At 30.8% G+C, this 22,208-nt stretch overlaps 2 protein-coding genes across 2 annotated transcripts; one reads left to right on the forward strand and one right to left on the reverse strand.

Annotated features, from left to right (window-relative positions):
* The first annotated feature begins 278 nt into the window (after nucleotides 1-278).
* Nucleotides 279-2,615, forward strand: LOC106770567 (probable glycosyltransferase At5g25310). The gene is made up of 2 exons (XM_014656368.1): nucleotides 279-422; nucleotides 2,211-2,615. Exons 1-2 carry the CDS (start codon nucleotides 279-281, stop codon nucleotides 2,613-2,615), a joined length of 549 nt encoding a protein of 182 aa, XP_014511854.1.
* A 9,615-nt stretch (nucleotides 2,616-12,230) lies between these two features.
* LOC106772640 (aspartic proteinase-like protein 2) lies at nucleotides 12,231-21,316 on the reverse strand. The gene is made up of 10 exons (XM_014659173.2): nucleotides 20,793-21,316; nucleotides 20,233-20,362; nucleotides 19,878-20,125; nucleotides 19,304-19,531; nucleotides 18,605-18,767; nucleotides 18,459-18,532; nucleotides 17,523-17,613; nucleotides 17,027-17,105; nucleotides 13,584-13,655; nucleotides 12,231-12,510 (listed from the first exon to the last, which is right to left on the reverse strand). Exons 1-10 carry the CDS (start codon nucleotides 20,993-20,995, stop codon nucleotides 12,368-12,370), a joined length of 1,431 nt encoding a protein of 476 aa, XP_014514659.1. The 5' UTR covers nucleotides 20,996-21,316; the 3' UTR covers nucleotides 12,231-12,367.
* Between the last annotated feature and the right edge of the window lie 892 nt (nucleotides 21,317-22,208).

Raw genomic sequence — 22,208 nt, forward strand, 5'->3', positions numbered from 1 at the left:
AAGCATAATTTTCACTATCCAAAATTTCAAATTTCTGCCCAAAAAAGTATGTATGATAATAAAATGGCTTACCTTATTATTGTTGGAACACCCAGCAGACCACGCGATGAGGGCCAAACATACACCACGAACAACCACACCAACACACCACAACACACTGCTGTACACTTAGGAACTCATCACAAAAGCAAAGCACTATAAGACCAACCACAACGAGGGCTTCACCCACCACATACGAGAGATTCAACCACGACGAATAGCTTCAACAATAGCCACCAATGACGTCGAACAATAGCTTCACCCAACCAACTCGGCAACAACTTCAACAATGGCAACGAGCGTACGAGTTCAGGAGAGCAATGTCAACCACCGAACTAGAGAACGAGAACCATGCTAACCAATGCACATTCTTAGTACAATCGGTATAGAAAAGTGATGAGTCAATATTTTATTGATTTCACTTAGTTTATTGTGCTAGAATTAATCAGGGAATTGTGCTTAATTGTCCGGTATTTTTCCGTTTTTCCTAATTATGCTTAATTTGACCGGAAATTCTAATTTTAATTAATTTGAATTTTCTGAGCTAATTATTTGCATTATTATTTTCAGGGAAAATTTTGGAAACACAATTTGGGACATTTGGAGGAGACAAAATAAATTCAAGACTCTTCATTTAGACATTTTAAATTTTAGTTGTATTGTAATTTTAATTGTTTAAACTTTTTAGACAAATTTTTGCACATTGGGCCATTGTTAAAATTTATGATGGGCCCAAATTGTAAGACACTTGACACCCTAGGTTTTTATTTTTTTAGAGTAGACCCCATCCATTTTTATTAGGACACATGGTCCTAGGGATCACCAACATTTTTTCCAGCCAGCCGTCACTTGGAGGGGGACTCGGCATTTTTCACTTTGGGAGCTGCAACTTTCTCTCTTTTCTCTGAACAATGTTCTTGGTGATGGATTATGGATGAGGTTCACGGGTTTTATATATAGCTGCAGCCACCACTTACTATTTAGTTTTAGCTTTTGAACGTTGTTTTTGGTTATGGGATGAATTTGAGAGAAACACGTTTTCGGCTAGCATTTGTTGGTCTTAGTTCCTTATTTTCTTTTATTTGCAGCAAAGTCACTTTCTTTTATTATAATTTTTTATTTGCTTTTAGAATATGTTGGAGCCTAGGGAAATGATGGGACGCATTCTGGTAGCTAGCTAATGAATTTTTTTTTCTTTAATGTCTTGAGAATGAAGAAGTAATTAAATAGGTATAGGTAATTAGTGTACGGTGCTGCAAACAATTTTTTTTAATTTTACTTTTAGCATAAGTGAAACGTGATTCACTTTTATCTTGGATTAAAGAATGCAAGGAGGTCACGGCTTAGGGTGCAGCAACGTTACTTTGAATAGGTTACGTGCATCCATACATTTGGAGAAAGATTGAATTTTTTTTTAATTGGAAAATAGAAGCATGTAGCTCACGGTACAACTTTGCTTTATAAAATGTAGTGCTGGTTCAATTTGAAGATTGGCATTTTATTTATTCCAGCAATTGGTCACGGTATGAAAGGAGTATATTTTAATCATATTTAGCTTTCTTTCATTTTACTTTATTTAATTGTTACACGTTTTCTTTTAGTGTCATTCCCGCTGCACTGTGTATTTTCTTTATTATCTTCAGCTTTGTTTCTTTATTTCTGTTGCAATATTATTTTCTTTTATTTTTAACTTTATCATTGCATTCACGAACCTTTCACAACCCCCCACTTTGTGTTAGACTCGAAACTCGAACCGCAAAATTGGTCCTTGAGAGACGACCTAGGAGTCACTTCGTAGCACTATACTGCATTTCTTAAATTGCAATCAAATTTGATTGGGCCGCGACAGCCCATCAAAAAGTTTCTCTTATTTACAAAAGGTTAAAACCACTTAGACGTCCCTGTTTTCGTAAAGTCCTCCCATTTTGGTCCCGTTCTTATAAAACTTTCCAAATAGGTCCTTAAAAGTGCCAATTTCGTTGAAATTAACCCTTACCGTTAAAATTAAGAAACGATGTTAAATCTGGACAAAGTTGGATGGAGAACGTGTCAACCATTAAAAACGTGGCAGAAAACTGAGTCATACGTGGCGTGATTAATTGATAAATTGAAATTAAAAAGGGGATTAGGGTTAATTAAAAAAGGAATTAGGGTTGAGTGAAATAAAAAAGGGAGGTAACGTCTCCCTTCCAGAAATCCACCTTTACGAAGGCAAAGTCTCCCCCAAACTTCTCTCGCCCCCATCCAACAACACCCCACGCCGCTACCTCGCCTTCTTCTCCGGCGGTCTGCACGGTCCAATCCGCCCCAACCTCTTCCACTACTGGAAGAACCACGACGCTGACATTCGCGTCTACGAATACCTCCCCAAAGACCTTGACTACTACTCCTTCATGCTTAACTCCAAGTTCTGTCTTTGTCCCAGTGGCCACGAAGTGGCCAGTCCTAGAATCGTGGAAGCAATTTATGCCGAATGTGTTCCCGTGATCCTTTCCAAATATTACGTGTTGCCCTTCAGTGATGTGCTGCAATGGGAGGCGTTTTCGGTGCAGGTGGAGGTTTCAGATATTCCCTGACCCCCTTCCTCATCACCGCCACCAAAACCACCGTCCTCTCTCAACTTCCCTCAAATTCCCTTTTGGGTTTTGCGATTCGGTTCATTAGGTCTTCAAATCTATCAACTTTTCCTCCGATTAACGCGAAACGAGAGAGAAAGGGGAGAAGGAGTAGAAAGAGAAGACAGATCGATTTTGATTTCGGATTTTGGGGGTGTGTGGGTTAAAACCCACGGTTGTGATTTCTGGGGTTGGAGGAGAAAAGGATCCTGGTACTGTGATTTCTGGGTTTCCTTTTGCAGGCTTTATTCATAAGGAAAAAGATGAAGTTTACGTTTGAGAATGAAATTTGTGATTAGGGTTTTAGGGTTCTTCTTAATGAGGTTTCACAGTTTATGATGAAGATGAAGACAAAGATAATGACGATGAGGATGGTAGGTTCTGTTTTGGATTTGGTTATTTTTGTTCGGTTGTTGTAGAATGAAAAATATTGTTAATGTTCATATTGAACTCGAAGCGAAAAAATTCAGAGATACATGCGAATGTTTCTGTTTTGGGGTTGGTCTGAGGAAGAAGATGAACTCGCAACGATGAACTCCCACCCTAATCCCTTTTTTAATTTCAATTTATCAATTAATCACGCCACGTACCACCCGTTTTTCTGCCACGTTTTTAATGATTGACACGTCCTCATCCAACTCTGCCCAAATTTAACACCGTTACTTAATTTTAACGGCAAGGGTTAATTTCAACGAAATTGACACTTTTAAGGACCCAATTGGGAAGTTTTATAAGAACGGGACCAAAATGGGAAGACCTTACGAAAACAGGGACGTCTAAGTGGTTTTAACCTTTACAAAATTATCACATGTGTCACTTTCTATACCTAATAGATTTCAACAAGTATAAAATGTCACTATAAAAAGTATATTTTTATTAGTGAAGGACATTGTAGCCAAAACTAGCAAAGATCAATTGTAGCAAAAGAAATTAAGAGTTAAAATATATTAATGTAACATAAATTAACTAAGGTGATTATCTATATGGTTTAGACTCAATCAAGTAAAAGTTTATATAAATTTAATATAAATAATATTATTCACTAGATAATTAGTAATTAGATTATGTATTTATTATTACAGTATTTATTACTATATAAATCGATATTAGAATATCTTTTCTAGACATATTTTCTCTCCAATCGAAATGATGCCTGAATAATAAAAAGAAGAACTTTTGTGTATCGTTTGTAATGTATTTTCAGTGTAATAAGAATATTATAATTTATACAAAGTCTAAATATTTGACAAAATATTAATAAATTATTAACATAAAATTGTTAAAATATTAATGACTGTGTTCGCAATAAATTTAAATTTAAATTTTGAATAGTTAAAAGGAGTATTAATGAAAAGTTACCTATATGATGTTTAGATTTTTTTTAATGTATGTAATAATGTATATTAATTTAATGCACACATGACACGATAAAAAAAGAAACATAGTTTCAAAAAATTGATAACACCTTAGTGTTGAATTACTTTTATTTTACGTTGTCTAATTTTGTAAATATTTTATTGGATAAGAGAATTTAAATTTATAACTTTTTTTATAGAGTATTTCGATCACTACTATGAATATGAAAATTATTATTTTAATCTTATGGCAAAAATAATTTATTATAAACTTTAACTAAAAAAATCTTTCTAATATTGGAAGATAGTTTCATCGGTTGAAATTTGATTATAAATATCAAATGAGAAATAATTTTGATTTAACTAAACGAATAAAAAAATATATTTTGATAAAGGCTGACCAAAGACGGACATAAAATTAAGAGAGAAGTGAGTGTTAATAATTTAAAATTTAAAATTTTGAAACTTTGAGAAATCAAATTACTGACATAACTTGCTAAAATTTTAATTTATTTGAAAAGAATACCAAATAATATATATATATATATAATTATAAAAAAATTACTAAATAACCATTTTTATAAAATAAATTAACACAATATGAAAGTATAATAAGAAAAATAATAATTACATTCTTAATATAATAATTATTAATTTTTATCTTTATTTAAACTATATTAATGATTAATATATATAATTGAGGATAATTTGATCGTTAGTATTTGTCACATATATTTATTAAAAAAAAAAGAGTTAATACATAATTAATCTAAAATAAATTACAAACAATTTTTATTTTACAAAGTAAAACACTAAAGCTAAAAGACTTTTAATCGCATGTTCACATTAAATTTTTTTGATAAATATATGTCACAACTATTAACATACCTCAATCATTAACAAATTTAAATAAAACAAACAAAATTAAAGTTTTTATACTAAAATTATAATTTTTTTATTATGGTATAAAAAATTATATCAATAATTATTATACTAAATTGACAACTTATCTTTAAAAATAATTATATTTTTTAAAAATCAATTACTCTCTAAAACTTCTTTAAGCAAGAGTTATGTTTTTCTTTTCTTTTATTCTTTTTTTGGTTATACACGTATGAAGTTTTTAATTAATTCATGTTTAATGGATATTGAATTTATTAATATTTTTTTTGTATTTGTTTAAAGTAGTTTATTTAATTTTTTAAAAGAATTGCTTTTTCATTTCTTTGTTTTTAATCTATTTAATTAAAATATTTAAAATATTTCTCGATACATAAACATTTAATCAGTATCATTATAACAAATCAAAAGTATAGAATATCAACATATTTTCAATTCCATTGTCATATGAATATCAAGATTCTTAATATTATTTACCCGAATAATTTGTTTATCTATATTTATGTCTAGTCATGTTAAAATATAATCATTATAATACACAATAACACGAAAATATAATAAGCAAATCATCTCAAACATTTCATATTTATTAATTTAAAAAATTAAACACATTTATTATATACTATAAAGACATAAAAAAAAAGTTTAAGTGATGATAATATTTAAACACTTCAAAAAATTATAAAATTAAAATCATTTGTGATATATATATATATATATATATATATATATATATATATATATATATATATATATATATATATATATATATATATATATATATATATATATAAATCCCAGTCAAAGAGTATGAAAAGGTTTTTTAAAAAAAAAACATGACTAGATCATCCTTACGTTACATTGTTGAATCATTTTTCTTTTGCATTGAATCTAATGTTACTTTCTTATCTTTCTATTAAGATGATTATTGCAAATAAATAAAATTCATAAATAAACAAACATAGAAAAAAAGATAACTTAAATGTGTAAAAGATTTTATTTAAATAATCATGATTTACTAATATATCAATTAAACATGTATAACATATAACAATTCATATATTCACACAAACAAGTGACACTAAATTCAATTATCCAAATACATATTTTTGATATAGGTGTGCATTTATAGTAGTATTTATGATTTTCAGAGTCATAAACAAATGGGTTATCACCTTATCACCTATAAGGTTAATCCCTTTAGCGCTTAGGATCAATAGTCTAGTGGCTAGGACATCTTGCAACTGTTACCACATACCTCATTCTATTCTTTTTAAACATGAATAGTTATTAGAATTTAGGATGTATCCTTCTTAACCGCAATATGTCAATGCATACACTAAACATTACCGCCACACTAAATTTCTCTTTGAAATTCTCACAACAACATCTTTTCAAATATGTTATCACTCAATAAAAACATCATAATACATCTTAAGCATACATAAAAATCATAATAAAAATATCTCAAAAAAGTCACCATAAGAAAATTACAATATACACATTGGTGCTCAAAAATGAAACTCAACATCAAACGTTTCGCAAAAGTTGACACTCGGTAATAATCTTTGAGTTTAGCATCATTCTTCTTGCAAAACATAATGCATAGTGACACCTGTCACTCAGCATCTTGGAACTAAAATTCCAGACCTATAGTGAGACATGGCGCTAAAAAAATGCTCTGTTATTTTGCTCAATGTCAAAGCATTCCTATATTTGCACACTCAGTGGTACAAGACTGATGCCAGTTGTTTAGAGCTAAAATGCTCCTAGACTTGGCACGGTGAACTGACGTTCAACACCAGTTTGTCACTTGCACAATGAACGGGCATATGAAAATTTTGTTATTTATGAAAAGGGAACATGTTCAAATGGTCAAATTGGAATGGCTCAAATGTTCAGATCTTCATTTCTCAAATCAACTTAATCGCAACCATGAAATTCAATCAAAGAACATTCAAAACAAACCAAAATTAGCATATTATACCTATCATATAACTCAATCATGCAAATAACAAATCTCAAGATATTTATAACTTAAAAGCAATGCAATTAGTTTTCCTTGCCTGAGAAACAAACCAACAACTCAAATAAACACCTATTGATACACAAGAAGCTATATCTGCCCCTAAGAACAAGACAAACATGATTAAGGCACACAATTAAAATCATTGATTAGCAGAGAATCTTACAGAAGACTCAGACATCACATGCGAATTAAGACAGTCTACATGCATAAAAGAACATAAATACTAAGAAAAAGACATAAAACAAACTTAATTGATTGAAGAAACTAATCAGATAGAAGTTGAGAGTTCGCCTCAATGATTACCCCAACGATCTTTGATATTTAAATAGATGAACTGACCGTTAGAAACTCTAGAAATAAAGAAAAAAAGTCTAAAAAAAGTTTAGAGAAATAATGTGATTTAAGATCATGAAAGTCGTTTATAAAAATTATATTAATACTTTAAACTTGTATCAATAAAATAATTGAGTCTCCTTATTTTATACACTCTATTAATTTTAAAACACAGTTTTCTAAACTCTTACATGTATTTTTTTTCTTACATAAATCTCATAAAAATATTTAATTAATAGAGTGATCTCTTGGATATGTTATTGAGATATCAATGTTCTTCTATCACTGGTTGATCAAATTTTTTAATTTAATACTTGCACTATGCATCAGCAACTTAATATATAATAACACACGTCGTATATTATTACACTTTCACAACATATATGTGTAGTTACATTCACAATATAAGTAATTTATAATAGGCTTCAAACTTGGTCAATTTCCGACAATCTAGCTTGCATGCATGGCTTATGATTAAAACACATCATACTTTCAAAATAGTAGCCTAAATAAAATTAGGTTTTTTTTGTAGATTAACTCTTTTAGATCAATGTCCATATGGGCCAATGTTAAGGTATCTTTAAGCTAATGTGATGGTTTGTTTATCTTTGATGCTAAATTTTTTTATTTTTACTTGTTCTAATTACACAAATTATGCATGTGAGAGACATTAACACAATTCTTTAAAGTGATATTTAAATTAAGATGTATAAAATTATTGTATAATGCATCTTATTATGGAATATTATATCATACTTTGTTTGTATGGATAGGTTATAATAATTTTCTAATTTTCAATTAGAATATAAATGGCTTGTTGGCCCATGGGCTTTAACATGGGACAGATCTAGGCCCAAAATTATGACTGAGTTTTAAAATTATAAATTAAGTGGTGCTATCAAATTTTTTTAACTTGACTTATAAAGTTAAGTCATTTTGGGTTAAATAGTCTATTTTAACAATCATATCAATCATCATGAGTTTTAAAATTATAAATTAAGTGGTGCTATCAATTTTTTTTAACTTGAGCCATAAAGTTAAGTCATTTTAGGTTAAACAGCCTTTTTTAACACGCCTAATCATATTTAATCATCTTGACACTTATGACTACTATACATAACATACCACACACAAAGATAAACTAACAATTTAAACAATACACATATCATTTATACATCATATTCACATTCTTGCTTCTAAACCACCATTTAAGACTGTGAAAATCTTTAAATAAATCTAAGTGATTCAAAAATCTTCTACAAAATCCATATTAAGCATGTTATATCAAGGACTAACATTTGATCCATTAAAAATATATTACAAAATTCATTCTCATATTTTATATCAAAGTTCATTACACTTGTTTTGTAATAGTTTTGTGTACAAACATTAAATTCTCACGATGTCTTAATTTATGTTATCTAAATAAGTAATAAAGTTATAATATTTTATTTTTTTAATGGGTTTGTGTAGTAAATATTAGTAAGTATCCCTCATCGCGAATAAAAAAAATTATAATATTACACTAGGAATCAACCGATTCAACCATCGTTTGAGCAACATCATAGTCACTCTTATTAGTGGCAGAGCTTCTTTAATTTTTAGGATGATTTTGACTCTTCCAATTTTTTTCTACATATAAAAATAAAAGTAACATTTCTTAATTTTAGAATATTTTATATATTTGACCCAAAACTTATGTAGATTCATTTTGGTATTTCAATTTTTTTTAATATCTACAAGTGGCTTTTACATCATATAAAGAAAGATATCTATCAAATCAAGAATTATATATAAGAGGATTATGGCTCATAAAATGTACCAAATCAAGAATGTTGACTGATATGTTGCTCGAGTCATTTGTAAAATACCTTTTTCATAATTATTTTGTAATCAAGCATTCCACAAATATGATACTTTGTCAATAGGTATTACAGAAGAATACCTAGCTCGAAATATTTATCTTCATAAAAATGTAGTTTTTCAATAATTTTTTGTTATGGAACACAAGGGTTTGTAATTAATTTTTAATGTATCACACAATGAAAATTTCCATAATATCAATGTAAGTGTTATCGAGACGTAATCCGCATCCATGATGCTTTTCAAAATGTCTATTTTGAAGCACATTTAAAATGCAAAAAAGAGTAGGAGAAAATTCTGCACATATGTGAAAAGTTAGTTTAAAAAAGTTTAATCATTTCCGACATCTCTATTTACGTAGGATCGTCTCAATTTGGTGTTCATATTTCAAAAACTCTCAATTTGATCTTTTATTTTGAAAAATTGAATCAATTGAAACCTTGCCGTTAAGTTGGTTGGACGACGTTAAAAAAATTGATACGTGAGTTAATGACATGACGAAGTCGTTCTGACGTGACATACGTTCGTCATCTTACCTGACTTTGTTTCATTTATATATTTAAAATTTATAATTTTAAATCAAAACGACGCCGCACTGTGGGCCATGATTGACTCTGCCTCCACCTCGCACTCCTCTTCCAAGAGAAAGGCCCTCGTCGCCTCCAAACCTCCCCAACGCCAACCCCTTCCCCGCCAACTCATCGACACCACTGGTCGAAGTTTCGAAAGGTTCCTTTATTAGATGAACTTTCTTTTAATTGTTTCCAAAGGTATACGAGACAATCTTCATTATTTGATTCCAACGGACAAAGATTACCTCCAAATTATTAACAAATAATGTTTCAAAACCATAATCACAAATGTCTACCAAATTACAATCATTACTGGGTTGAAATTCCATTCGGACAGCCTAAGAAAGTGAAAAATGCAATAGAAATATGAATATAAATAAGATTGAGAAAAAAAAAAGTAGATAGATGGCATTTTCCAACAAAATCGAATGTAAGGAAAGGGGATTCGTTTGGTGCCATATCCTCCTGTAATTGTCTTTCACATGATTACATTCAAACTTGAAAATTTTCCAGCAATAGTGGGCCACCTTTTCGGCTTTTATTTCTCTCATTGGACTCATTGAATTATTATTTCCCTCATTGGACCTGAATAATGTGTGCATGAATAAGACTATTTTTGTTTTTTTTATCTCCCTCTCTCAAATTTTATAAATCCAACTAAACTTAAACACTTTTACACATAGATACTGTTTCCCAAGCAAACAAAAATGGAGTATGATTTTGTGCTGTGATTAAACTTCTCCGATCAGTTTTAAAAAATTGAGGTTGGAGATCGAGGAAGGAGGTTGACATTGTAGGGGTTTGGAAGAGGGGTAAGAGGCAGAGGCAGAGTCGATCATAGGTCCTTGTCGTCAACCACCACAGGATAGGTTAACAGTGATTACATTTTTGGAGTGTTAGGGTTTTGAGTTGTGCAAAGATGGAAAACAGGTTTGGACTAGATATTCTCTGTGAGTTTCATGTTTGGAAAGTTGGAATGGAAAGGAAGAAGGTGAAGATTCATTTTCTGATATCTGAAAGAATGGGAAATATTTAGAACAGTAGGAGGTAGTACGTCGGAGGCTCAATAGGGAAGAAAAAAAGAAACGTTGCGTTTTGATTTAAGTGAACTTTTTTAAATATGTAAATAAAATAAATCCAATTCAGGCTATTAATGTGTGTCACGCCAGTACCACTTGCTCACATCATCGTGCCACACATCAAATCATTTAACGTCGTCCACCAAACTTAACAGCAAGGTCTAATTTAATTTAATTTTTCACAATAAAGGACCTAGTAGAGAAAATTTAGAATACAGAGACCAAATTGAGACAATCCTGCATAAATAAGGATGTCGGAAATGATTAAACATTTAAAAAATTTGAAACTAAAAAAAATTATATATATGCTTTAACATTTACATTTATTTGATACTATCATTATTTATTTTTTACTTTTTAAAAAAAATTATAAAATTTACTCTTTTAAAATCATTTTATCCTTATTAAGTGTATCAAATGAATGTCCATAAAAATAAATTTTGAAGGTCCGAAAGATATTGTCACATGGGCTATTGTTATATTTTTTTAATTTATATTTCTTTTCAGAAAAAAATGGATATTAATTCCTTACTGTTCAAACACAATAAGCCATGTAATAATAAAGGGATTCTACTACTTGCACCCTTTTATTAGTAATTGCACTCAATATTAACTAAAAAAAAATTAAAATATCCTGTTTTCCTGTACCGTGTCACAGGTTGCCGCTGCCATTGCTGTCATCTCCGCCACCGAGTCATCGCCGCTACACCTCTATTCTCCATTACAGAGGAAGAAGAGAAAGAACATTTTTTAATGCATTCATGTTTTGAAAAACTTGTTTCAATAAATTAATTCTAAAAATTGTTTCATAAAGTTTCATATTTGAAAAGCTTATTTTGGAATTCTATTTTGAAAAGCTCGTTCTGAGAGTTATATTTCGAAAACTTATTCTAGATTAATTTCATGTATTCTAGAAAACTTGTTACCTTTTAAAATTTATGTGGTGCAGTCAAAAATTATGGAGTGTAGAAAGAAAAAGCCATTATGATTCGGACTTTGCTTGTGTTTATGAAAGGGTTTAACTACTCTATTATGCCAACTGTCCCTTCAATAAAATGTGTAATGATACTTAGACAACATTTTTTTATAGTATTTAAACATCATCTACGTGTTATTATATGATTAAACCAAAATTATTCCACAGTCAATAATAATAATCATAAAAACCACTATAGACCAATCACAGAATAATACATAAATGATATTCAAATGTTGCCAAAAAAATATTGTCTAAATATCATTATCCAAAAAATTATGGCCATTCTAATTTAAAATCTGATTGCAAATACTAAATGTTTGTTTTGCTTTTAGATGCTGATAAACATGCACTTTGTTAACTAACACAAGAATGAATGGAAATATTCAGTATTATCATTATAATTCAAGGAATCAACTGAAAAACAATACAAAAAATGTTAACAAAAAACTTAAAAAAATATTTGCACTTTTGTGAATTCTATTTACACCAGTAATGATTGATTATACCATATCAAGCACATTGTTGCACACCTTATCATTCAAGGAATTATGGTACAACAAAATAAAATGAATGAAACCCCCATTATATCGAAACCAAGTTAATTTAATAGTTTAGAATCGCAATTAACAACAAAAAGAAAGTCAGTATTCTTCCAATAAAACAGGTAGAAACTGAAGAAATATCGTGTGCACCCACAGTTCGCACTGCTCCAGTGGCTTCATCCTTCACTTTAATGCTGGAAGAGCCTGAAAAACAAAGCATCGCAATGCTAAGTAAGCTAACCCAAAAACCAATAGAAATTAACATGAGTTATAAGGATAAGATAACTATAACAAAAGAAATTTCTTTTGGTCAAGCTCGTGAAAATTAATTAACCTTTCTTACATTTCTAATAAGAAGATAAAAAATCATTAAAAAGTAAATTAAATTCTCCTCCACCTAAAAATAGTCATTAATAACCTTTCCCGTTGCTTGAATTACATAACTCCACTTAATTTTAAAAATTAAGACATCCTCGTGTAATATTAATATATGCTACACTTCAATATATTTTAATAATGTAAATCAGTCTCTTAGGAAAAACCTTTTAACTCTTTGAGGCTCTCAACAACTCATTTTGAACTAGCACATTTAGAAACTGAAAAGATGAAATAAAAGTAGGGCTCATGGTGCTTAAAAAAAAACATTTAATTTTCATAGACCTAAACTCCTATTTTAATAGGGTGTGTTGAAATTAGCTTGGGGCAACCCTAAAAGCTGCTTAATGAAAAAATATACCTCGTAAGACTTTTTTATCTTGTCACTTTAAGAGATCCGTTTACAACAAAAACAGACTAACATGTAGCACACTTAATTTCTTATGGTAAAAGTTTTAAAATTAGATGGAAATGAAATATGATTGAAGATTCTCTCAACCTAAAGTAGGGCCCAAAAATAAACCTTTAAAACATATCGTACGGGAGTAGATTTCGGCTAAGTATGATGAAATTAATTTAAATTAAAGACTACTAAAAGGAAACAAGCTACGTGATTTCAACTATAAACAACTTACGAAATGTAATTATTGCTCCAATTTATATCACAATTGTTTTTTACTTAATAATAGACCTCCATTATGATTATTCCTCTCACAATTATGACAAATGAGTAAAAATATTTAGCAGTTGGGCATAATCGGAAAGGTATTGTACTAAATATTGCATTGAAGTTTAAAAAAAATCAAATAATTTTTATTATTTTAAAGGACAACTAAAAAGGAACAGATGCATCAGCAACAAAGTAGGAAACAAAACGTTATGAGACGCTGCTTGGTACTTACAGTTATAGTCGGTCCATCCAATGGCCATATTTTCAAGATCATATATCACTACTTTGTTGGATAGCACCATATCTGCAATTGAAAATAATCCAAAGTTAATGATATTGAGATCCAACGCTGACAAAAAAAAAATATTTACAAAATGAATAGAACTAGCTTTAGTTGCATAGACAAAGCAACAGAAAAGGTAAAGGTCCAAAAGTAAGTTTACAAAAGTGTACTTTATTCAACACAAATTATGGAATAGATGAAAAGCTGTAAGATGAAACCTCACCATTGTTCGAATTATGGGCTCTCGGTTGTGGAAGAAAGAAAATAGAAAGAGATAACCAACAATTACAAACATATTATTGATAGGATGTGATATACTTAACCTAATACACCTATTTGTAACAAATATATTATTACTAGTACAAGTCGAAGCTCAATAACAGTAACACAATAATAAATTAATGACCCTGATATCTTAACAATCAGAATTTGACTTAATGCACAAATTTTGTTCGGTAAACTTACACTGTTGAAAATAGCAAACTTAAAAACAGGAAACTATATTAAGAAATTTCTTTACGTTCATATATTTTTTAATGGTCATAGTTATAATTGAATGTAAATCATTATTTCTTTAGTAGTTAGAAACTTATATAAAGAGTTTCTTTATTCAAAAGAAATATAATATAATAACAAGTAGTTTGTCATAAAGTTTCTTCTCTTCTCCTATTTTAAGTATTTTAGTGAATTTAGGAATTAGCAAATTTATGTTCCTACATCTGGTATTAGAGCAGATGTAATCACAAATATTTGATTTGGCTCTATATCAGATGTAGGAACAGGAATTTGCTAATTCCTAAAATACTTAAAATAGGAGAAGGAAAGAAACTTTATAACAAACTACTTGTTATTATATTATTATTTCTTTTGAATAAAGAAGCTCTTTATATAAGTTTCTACTAAAGAAATAATGGTTTACATTCAATTATAACTATGACCATTAAAAAATATACGGATGTAAAGAAATTTCTTAATATAGTTTCCTATTTTCAACACGCCCCCTCAAACTTGAATATTCTTCATTTGGTAGCTTGATTCCAAGCATTGCTCTAAACTTTTCAAACAAATTGGCCTTCAATGGTTTAGTCATAATGTCTGCAACTTGTTCTTCAGACTTGCAGAATTGGAGTTCAATTTCTTCTTGCTTGATCAACTCCCTAATGTAATGATAACTAATATCTATATGTTTACTCCGTCCATGAAACACAGGATTCTTCGCTAATGCCATAGCGGATTTGTCATCACATTGAATAGTCGTCGGATCAACTTGAATATCTTTTAACTCTTTTAATATTCTACGTAGCCAAACTGCTTGACATGCTGCCGATGTTGCTGCAATATATTCTGCTTCTCCCTCAAATTAGCAATCCAATATCAACAATTTATACTTACCCACAAGCAACAGATTCAAGGCCATCAGGACGTCCACAAAGAAGACATGTGCCACCAGCACGATTGCAAGATTATGTGTTAGGAAGAGACGATGATGATGACAATGATTTGAATGAAGATTCTCTAGCAAACTTTTGTATGTTTGCAAATTGTGATCCAGTTTCATTTCAAGATGCAGCAGCAGATGAAAAGTGGATCCAAGCCATGAAAGAGGAGATCCACTCAATAGAAAAAAAATAAGACCTGGGAACTTACTACCCTACCAATTGGAAAGAAACCGATAGGAGTTAAATGGGTGTACAAGACAAAGTATAAACCCGATGGTAAGGTGGATCGTTATAAAGCAAGATTAGTAGTAAAGGGTTACAAGCAAAAGCTAGGAATTGATTATTTTGAGGTATTTGCACCAGTTTCAAGAATGGATATTGTGCGAATGATTTTATCCCTTGCAGCACAAAATAAATGGAACATCTATCAAATGGATGTAAAGTCAGCATTTCTGAATGGTGTACTTCAAGAAGAAGTATATGTTGAGCAATCACTTGGCTTTATAAAGAAAGGAGATGAAAAGAAAGTTTATCATCTTAAAAAGGCTTTGTATGGGTTAAAACAAGCACCACGTGCTTGGTATTCTCGTATTGACACATATCTAGTGGAGGATGGTTTTCATAAATGTGATCATGAACATACATTATATATCAAACATAAGACAAAGGGTGAACTTTTGATCTTGTGTTTGTATGTAGATGACCTGATATTCAATGGGAATAGTGAGGAAATGTTTGTTCAATTCAAGAAGGCCATGACACAACAATTTGAGATGACAGACATGGGACTTATGTCATACTTTCTTGGCATTGAAGTACAACAAAGTAATGATCGTATTTTTGTTTCACAAAGAAAATATACCACTGATATCTTAAAAAAATTCAAGATGGATGAAACTTCCCCAATTCGAACTCCAGTTGCAGAACGCATGGAGATGAAGAAAGTTGGTAGTGGAGAATTTGTGGATCCAACCTACTTCAAAAGTATAGTGGGTAGTCTTCGGTATTTGACATCCACTAGACCTGATATTATTTATGGGGTTGGACTAATAAGTCGTTTCATGGAAAAACCATATCAGTCACACTTACAAGCAGCTAAAAGAATTCTTCATTATCTCAATGGAACTCGAGATTATGGAATCTTTTATACTTACTCAAATGACTACAATTTAGTAGGTTATACAGATAGTGATTGGGCAGGTGATATTGAAACTCGTAAAAGCACCTCAGGATATGTATTCTATTTGGGAAATGGAGTTATATCATGGTCTTCTAAAAAGCAACAAGTGGTGGCTCTATCAACAGCAGAAGCAGAATATATTGCAGCAACATCAGCAACATGTCAAGCAGTTTGGCTACGTAGAATATTAAAAGAGTTAAAAGATATTCAAGTTGATCCGACGACTATTCAATGTGATAACAAATCTGCTATGGCATTAGCGAAGAATCCTGTGTTCCACGGACGGAGCAAACATATAGACATTCGTTATCATTAAATTAGGGAGTTGATCAAGCAAGAAGAAATTGAACTCCAATTCTGCAAGTTTGAAGAACAAGTTGCAGACATTATGACTAAACCATTGAAGGCCAATTTGTTTGAAATGTTTAGAGCAATGCTTGGAATCAAGCTACCAAATGAAGAATATTCAAATTTGAGGGGGCGTGTTGAAAATAGCAAACTTAAATATAAGAAACTATATTAAGAAATTTCTTTTTTAATGGTCATAGTTATAATTGAATGTAAACCATTATTTCTTTAGTAGTTAGAAACTTATATAAAGAGCTTCTTTATTCAAAAGAAATATAATATAATAACAAGTAGTTTGTTATAAAGTTTCTTCCCTTCTCCTATTTTAAGTATTTTAGTGAATTTAGGAATTAGCAAATTCCTGTTCCTACATACACTACGTTGATGGATTAATTTATAAAGTGTCATTTAATTCTAAATAGTACCTCCAAGAAGGGTCATGTCCTTTCCATTCTTAGCTTGTGACACACTTTTCTGCCAGCCGATACACCACATACCACCCTCCTGGGGTCAATCAAGCACAAATTAATATTTGGAAACACTATAATCAAATTCCAGCAATTGATCTTATCAACCCAAGGTACTCAAATAGATTCAAAAGATACACAATATATCAGTAACATTATCGAGATGCCGATTTAAATTTTAAACCATCATTATAGTTGAAATTGAACAATAGATACCTTTAATTTTCATACAAAAAATTTCTCAATAATTATATATGGAATTTAATTTGTATAATAAACCTAAGAAAGAATCAGGTACATTGAAGAAATTGAGAAACCAGTTCAGAAAACAGGTTAATTTAAGATTAGAAAGCCCTTTTGCCAATTGAGTATTTGAGTATTTGAGTATCTAGCAGACAAAGCTTCACAAATAAGAAGCTGGGTACATTTACAATGAAATGATGTTCCTACTCACATTAAACTTAAACAGGTAGTCGTGAGGATAAACTGTCAGAGAAAGAGAATCCTCAAAATGAAACTTGACAACTGGAAATCCACGATCAACACTGCAAGATTACAACAATCAATAAAATATGGGCCGCATATGCTAGACACTTATGGTGCATTTGTTGCCTTCGTGAACTAATGAAATTGAATTGTCAAACAGAGAAATGCATTTTAATTACCCAAACAGCATTTGAACAATGAATACCAAGTTACTATTTAAAAAAATAAAAAATAAATAAAAATAAATAAATAAAAACATTTTAAAAATAGACTATTCTTTTGAAATATAGTTACTTGTAAGGTATCAACAAAAGGTTTATATACTTCTTTTGTACCTAAATAGTCAAACATGAGATTCTTTATACATAAATATCCAACCTACTCAACAGCTCCCTTCAGAAACAAAGAAAAAGGGCAAATAATAAAAACCCCAAAACAAAATTCAAAGGACCCGTTAAGGTAATTGTCATACATTTTTCTGTAACAAAAGTCACACAATACATTCGCTTCATTAAGAAGCTAATCGGTAATTTTAAAGTCAAAAGGTCAACGTATGTCAAAGCACCATCCTTGCTAAAGCGCACAAATTTTATTACTACTGCCTTGTTTCCTTTATTTTATCACAATCTTTTTCCTCCTTCAGTTTTCAGAATATTGGATTGCCGGACATTCTCAAACACTCATGGATGGATATTTAAGAAGATACATTTAAATAGAAATATGAAGTTGACACATCAAACCCTATGAACTAAACAACCAAGAAAATAAACCTAAAGTATCTCAGATAAGTTATGCAATATTGTATGTCGGTTAAAAACAACGAGGAATAAACCAATACTTGTTCCAGTATAAAAGATAAATGTAAATTTTAAATAAAAGAATGTCACAAAGATAAGAGTCATACTTTCCAGCATACTGAAAACAACTAAATTGTTGTTCAACAAGATATAATTTCAGTCCAGGCTGCCGGGTCAAAACCTATCATAAAGAACATTAATTAATACTCAAGTGGAAATATTAATTCAGTTAAACCTTTATAGATACACTTACCTTTTGCATCAGTTGGTCATAAACTAAGCCAGGAAGATAAGCCAAGGTTGTTCCACTATCTATTATTGTCCCCCTCCCATTTCCAGATTCAAATATATCTGAGGGAAGCTGTAGTGTATCTGTATCAACCTCGATAGTCTTCAAAACCACGTTATAGTGTGCCCTATAATGGTCAAAAGATAACAGTTACGGCATAACTTTCTTAACTCAAGATCTGAATATCAAAACATTATATATTGCAAGTACTTGAAAAAACATTTCACAACTCAAACTAGAGGCCTCAGATGAATATACTTTCAGAAAACTGAAAGCCATAAAAACAACATAAACAGAAGGAAGGCCTTATCACACACATAAATACTAGTAGTGAGATGGAATTTCCTACATGCCAATTATTATTAAAAATTTGTTAAAATGATCCCAGAAGGATCCAAAAGGGGCAATAAAAGACAAAGTTTGAAAAGGTACTGCTCAATACTCCTGCGCTAATGACATTGACGTAAAGCAATAAAATTGATAGAAATGTACCAATAAAAATCTATTAGATATCATTGGTGTGAATGTTGTATTCACAAGAAGTTATTCATAAGACAATTCATTATTAGTAGCTCCAATATTGCGTGACCATCAAATTTACCCTTAGAGTTATATCATAACCAATATAATAGTATGAGTGAAACACTAAGTTACCGTACATACATTCTTGGTACCAATGGAGTTGTACTGACTTTTGGTTCCACCACTTCCCCGATGGCAAATATTCCACCACCACTTATATTGTCAAGGCAATGTGAAAATATTTTTTTCACCTTTCCAGATGCAGCAAGCTGAGAAAGTACAGAAGAATTTGCTTGTCCAAAACCCATTATTCCGTCAAGGGCTTGTTCAGAAGATGAACCCAATGTCCCAGATTGTACAGCGCCACACCTGTCACCAAAAGATTAACCATAGAAATATAAACAGGAGAAAAAGTTGAAATGGCAACATTTTTCTTTAATCTATATCAACCTACGAACTTATTAACCTGAATATTTCTAATTAAAAATAGTACAGTGAAACTTCCTACTTGAGTACAAACTTTTCACATAACCAGAAATAGATGACTGAAACGAATGGAAATTGTGTTCAGAACCAAGATAGTTCTCTCATAGAAACCCCTGCTCTGATTGAACACCAGACATGATCGGCCTAAAAACTATCATAACAAGACAACAATAAAGAGACTTATTGAGAAGTTAAAACATTGGTACTTAGTAATCGTAATTATTCTCACCCAAAAATGATACTGCTATTTTGTGGCGTAGTACGAAGATTTCCATTGACACGGTTATAAGTAAGATAATCCTGGACATAGTATCCAGAAGTTGCACTTCCGTCTCCATAAGTTATGCTGTAGGGGCATGGAATTTCAGACTTGCACCCAGGCATTGGACCATCATACGTGGCAGCACAAAAGTCTTGGTCACAAGAAATCAGCTCTGCAGTTTCAGAGCTCTTTGGGTCATAAAGAGTCAATTCTATCTGTTGCAACAACCACAAATATAGGAAATTCAACAAGGGATCAAAAGTCATCGATTCAGAATTTGAATCTGCAAACTGAGGAAAAAGTTTAAAACATAGATACGTACACCGAGATCACTTTTCCTGGGACATCTCGAACACTCTACGCAATTCACCCACAGAATGTCACTTCCTGTGTCAACTTGCACATAATAATCCTTCGGAGGAGAGCCAAGCCCAAGTTTTGTATAATACAGACTAAACCAAATAAACAACAACATAAGCACGAAAATAAAGAAAACCGCTGCTACCTCATTCAAAAATCATAATAATTAAACCTACTCCTATACCACAAATCAGAATTCCCCACTTACAAGTCACAAGTTCTAAAAATTCGCCACATTCTGTCCTTATAACGTATATTCAAACACTACCCCACAACAAACTAGGAGAAAAAAAAAATCTTATCAACTATCTCACTCTATTTTCCTTGTATTATTATTATCTTTAACCGTATAGTTCATTTTCTTGAGAGACCATATGTTTGAATTTAGAAAAAACCATATAGTAAAATTAAAGACATTCATTCTGAATCTAAAAAATATTCAGTTCCTACGAATTTTAATCCCATACAAACAAATATTCATCCAGTTAAAGCACTTGTAATAAAGAAGCAAAAGAAACGAACCCAGTCCGAGTAGGGACACCATTGCCGCCAAGGTTGAGATCCACGGCGGAGAGAATTCGACCTCGACGTTGAGCATCGTGAGCTTTGATAGCGCTTAAACTCCTTTTGTGACGCTCCACCGGAAACACTAAAGTTCCGTCGGCAACGCAACTCGTTTCCGCAACTAGAATCGCCACCAATATCACTAAACCTCTCGGATCCATTAATTCAGTAGCCTAACCAGTTCAATTCAACATAAAGAATCAAAGAAATAGTAGCAACAGATCCAGCACAGCTCAATGAAGCTCGATGCGACTCGTTTCGGTGCTTTGGCGTAAAGGTGTAGTGGTTTTGCCGTGTTCGGTCCGTTCTATTGAAAAAAGGTTAATTCGGCAATGGAGAGGATTATTGGGGAATTACAACAAAAACAACCAACTACAAAATTTTAAAAATAAAAATAAAAAACCGACCAACAGTAACCCTGAGAGATTTATCATTTTTAAACGTCAAACGACGCGTGTTCTACTCGTTTTGACACTGTTTTTGCTTCCTTTCATTCCGCTTTAGTTGAAGGGTATCTTTCATGCCGCTTCATCACTTTTCAAAATTTATTTTCATCAAGTATCTTATATACCCATAAAGAAAGCAATGTTTATCTATAGTAATATCTTTTATCTTTAATTAATATATAATTATCCATTAATTGACTAAATAGTTTTTTAATATTGACAATATAAAAATATTAAATTCTATTATTTTTTATTATAAAAGTAAGAAAATGATACTCTGTGGGACAAATATGCTTTGTTAAAAGGATTTTGACTTCTTCTTTGGACGTGTACTTTTTATTATATATAAATCCGATGAGTTAGTATAGTAATTAAATAATTCATTATTATATATTAGTCTCTGCATTAATTAATTAGAAGAAAACAAGTGATAGGAAAACAAAAGTATGGTATGATTATACGGGTCGTACATCCAAAGAAGATGCATGCTATTTAATTCGTTTATCTTCTTTTTAATTAATTTATAAAAAGTAACAAAAGATTATACTTATTTATATTATAATAAGTAAATACCGAACGAAAGCAAGCGCCCATCGTTTTCTTATCTCTCTTTTTTCAGCTTTTTGGAAAGTTCAAAGGTTGTTTTATGATGCAGAGGTGAAAAATGAAAAGCTGTGTATGTGCCAACATGGTTTTAAAAACTCATAATTTTGTAGTTCTCGTATGCCAAGATAATCATAGCATTTTTGTTACTAAAAATATATTACTATACTTATTTATTCTTTTTGTGTTGTCGGAATGATTCTATTGACCTTTGCATGTGAGTGATGTGTGATAGACAACATTAAAATACAAGTCTTTGAATCCTGTCGTAAAGTTTTTAATTTAACATTTTTATTGGGCATGCGGGTTGGTGTTACTTACAGAA

Source organism: Vigna radiata, chromosome 8 (assembly GCF_000741045.1).
Source record: "Vigna radiata var. radiata cultivar VC1973A chromosome 8, Vradiata_ver6, whole genome shotgun sequence".
NCBI lineage: Eukaryota > Viridiplantae > Streptophyta > Magnoliopsida > Fabales > Fabaceae > Vigna > Vigna radiata.

Excerpts from the sequence above, each read along its gene's own strand:
- LOC106770567 (XM_014656368.1), top strand. The coding sequence starts at position 279 with ATGACGTCGAACAATAGCTTCACCCAACCAACTCGGCAACAACTTCAA. Across the intron at positions 423-2,210 it reads GCACATTCTTAGTACAATCG|GGAGGTAACGTCTCCCTTCC; the intron begins GTATAGAAAAGT and ends GAAATAAAAAAG.
- LOC106772640 (XM_014659173.2), bottom strand. The coding sequence starts at position 20,995 with ATGGATCCGAGAGGTTTAGTGATATTGGTGGCGATTCTAGTTGCGGAA. Across the intron at positions 20,126-20,232 it reads CCAGGAAAAGTGATCTCGGT|ATAGAATTGACTCTTTATGA; the intron begins GTACGTATCTAT and ends TTGTTGCAACAG. Across the intron at positions 19,532-19,877 it reads AATAGCAGTATCATTTTTGG|GTGTGGCGCTGTACAATCTG; the intron begins GTGAGAATAATT and ends TTTTGGTGACAG.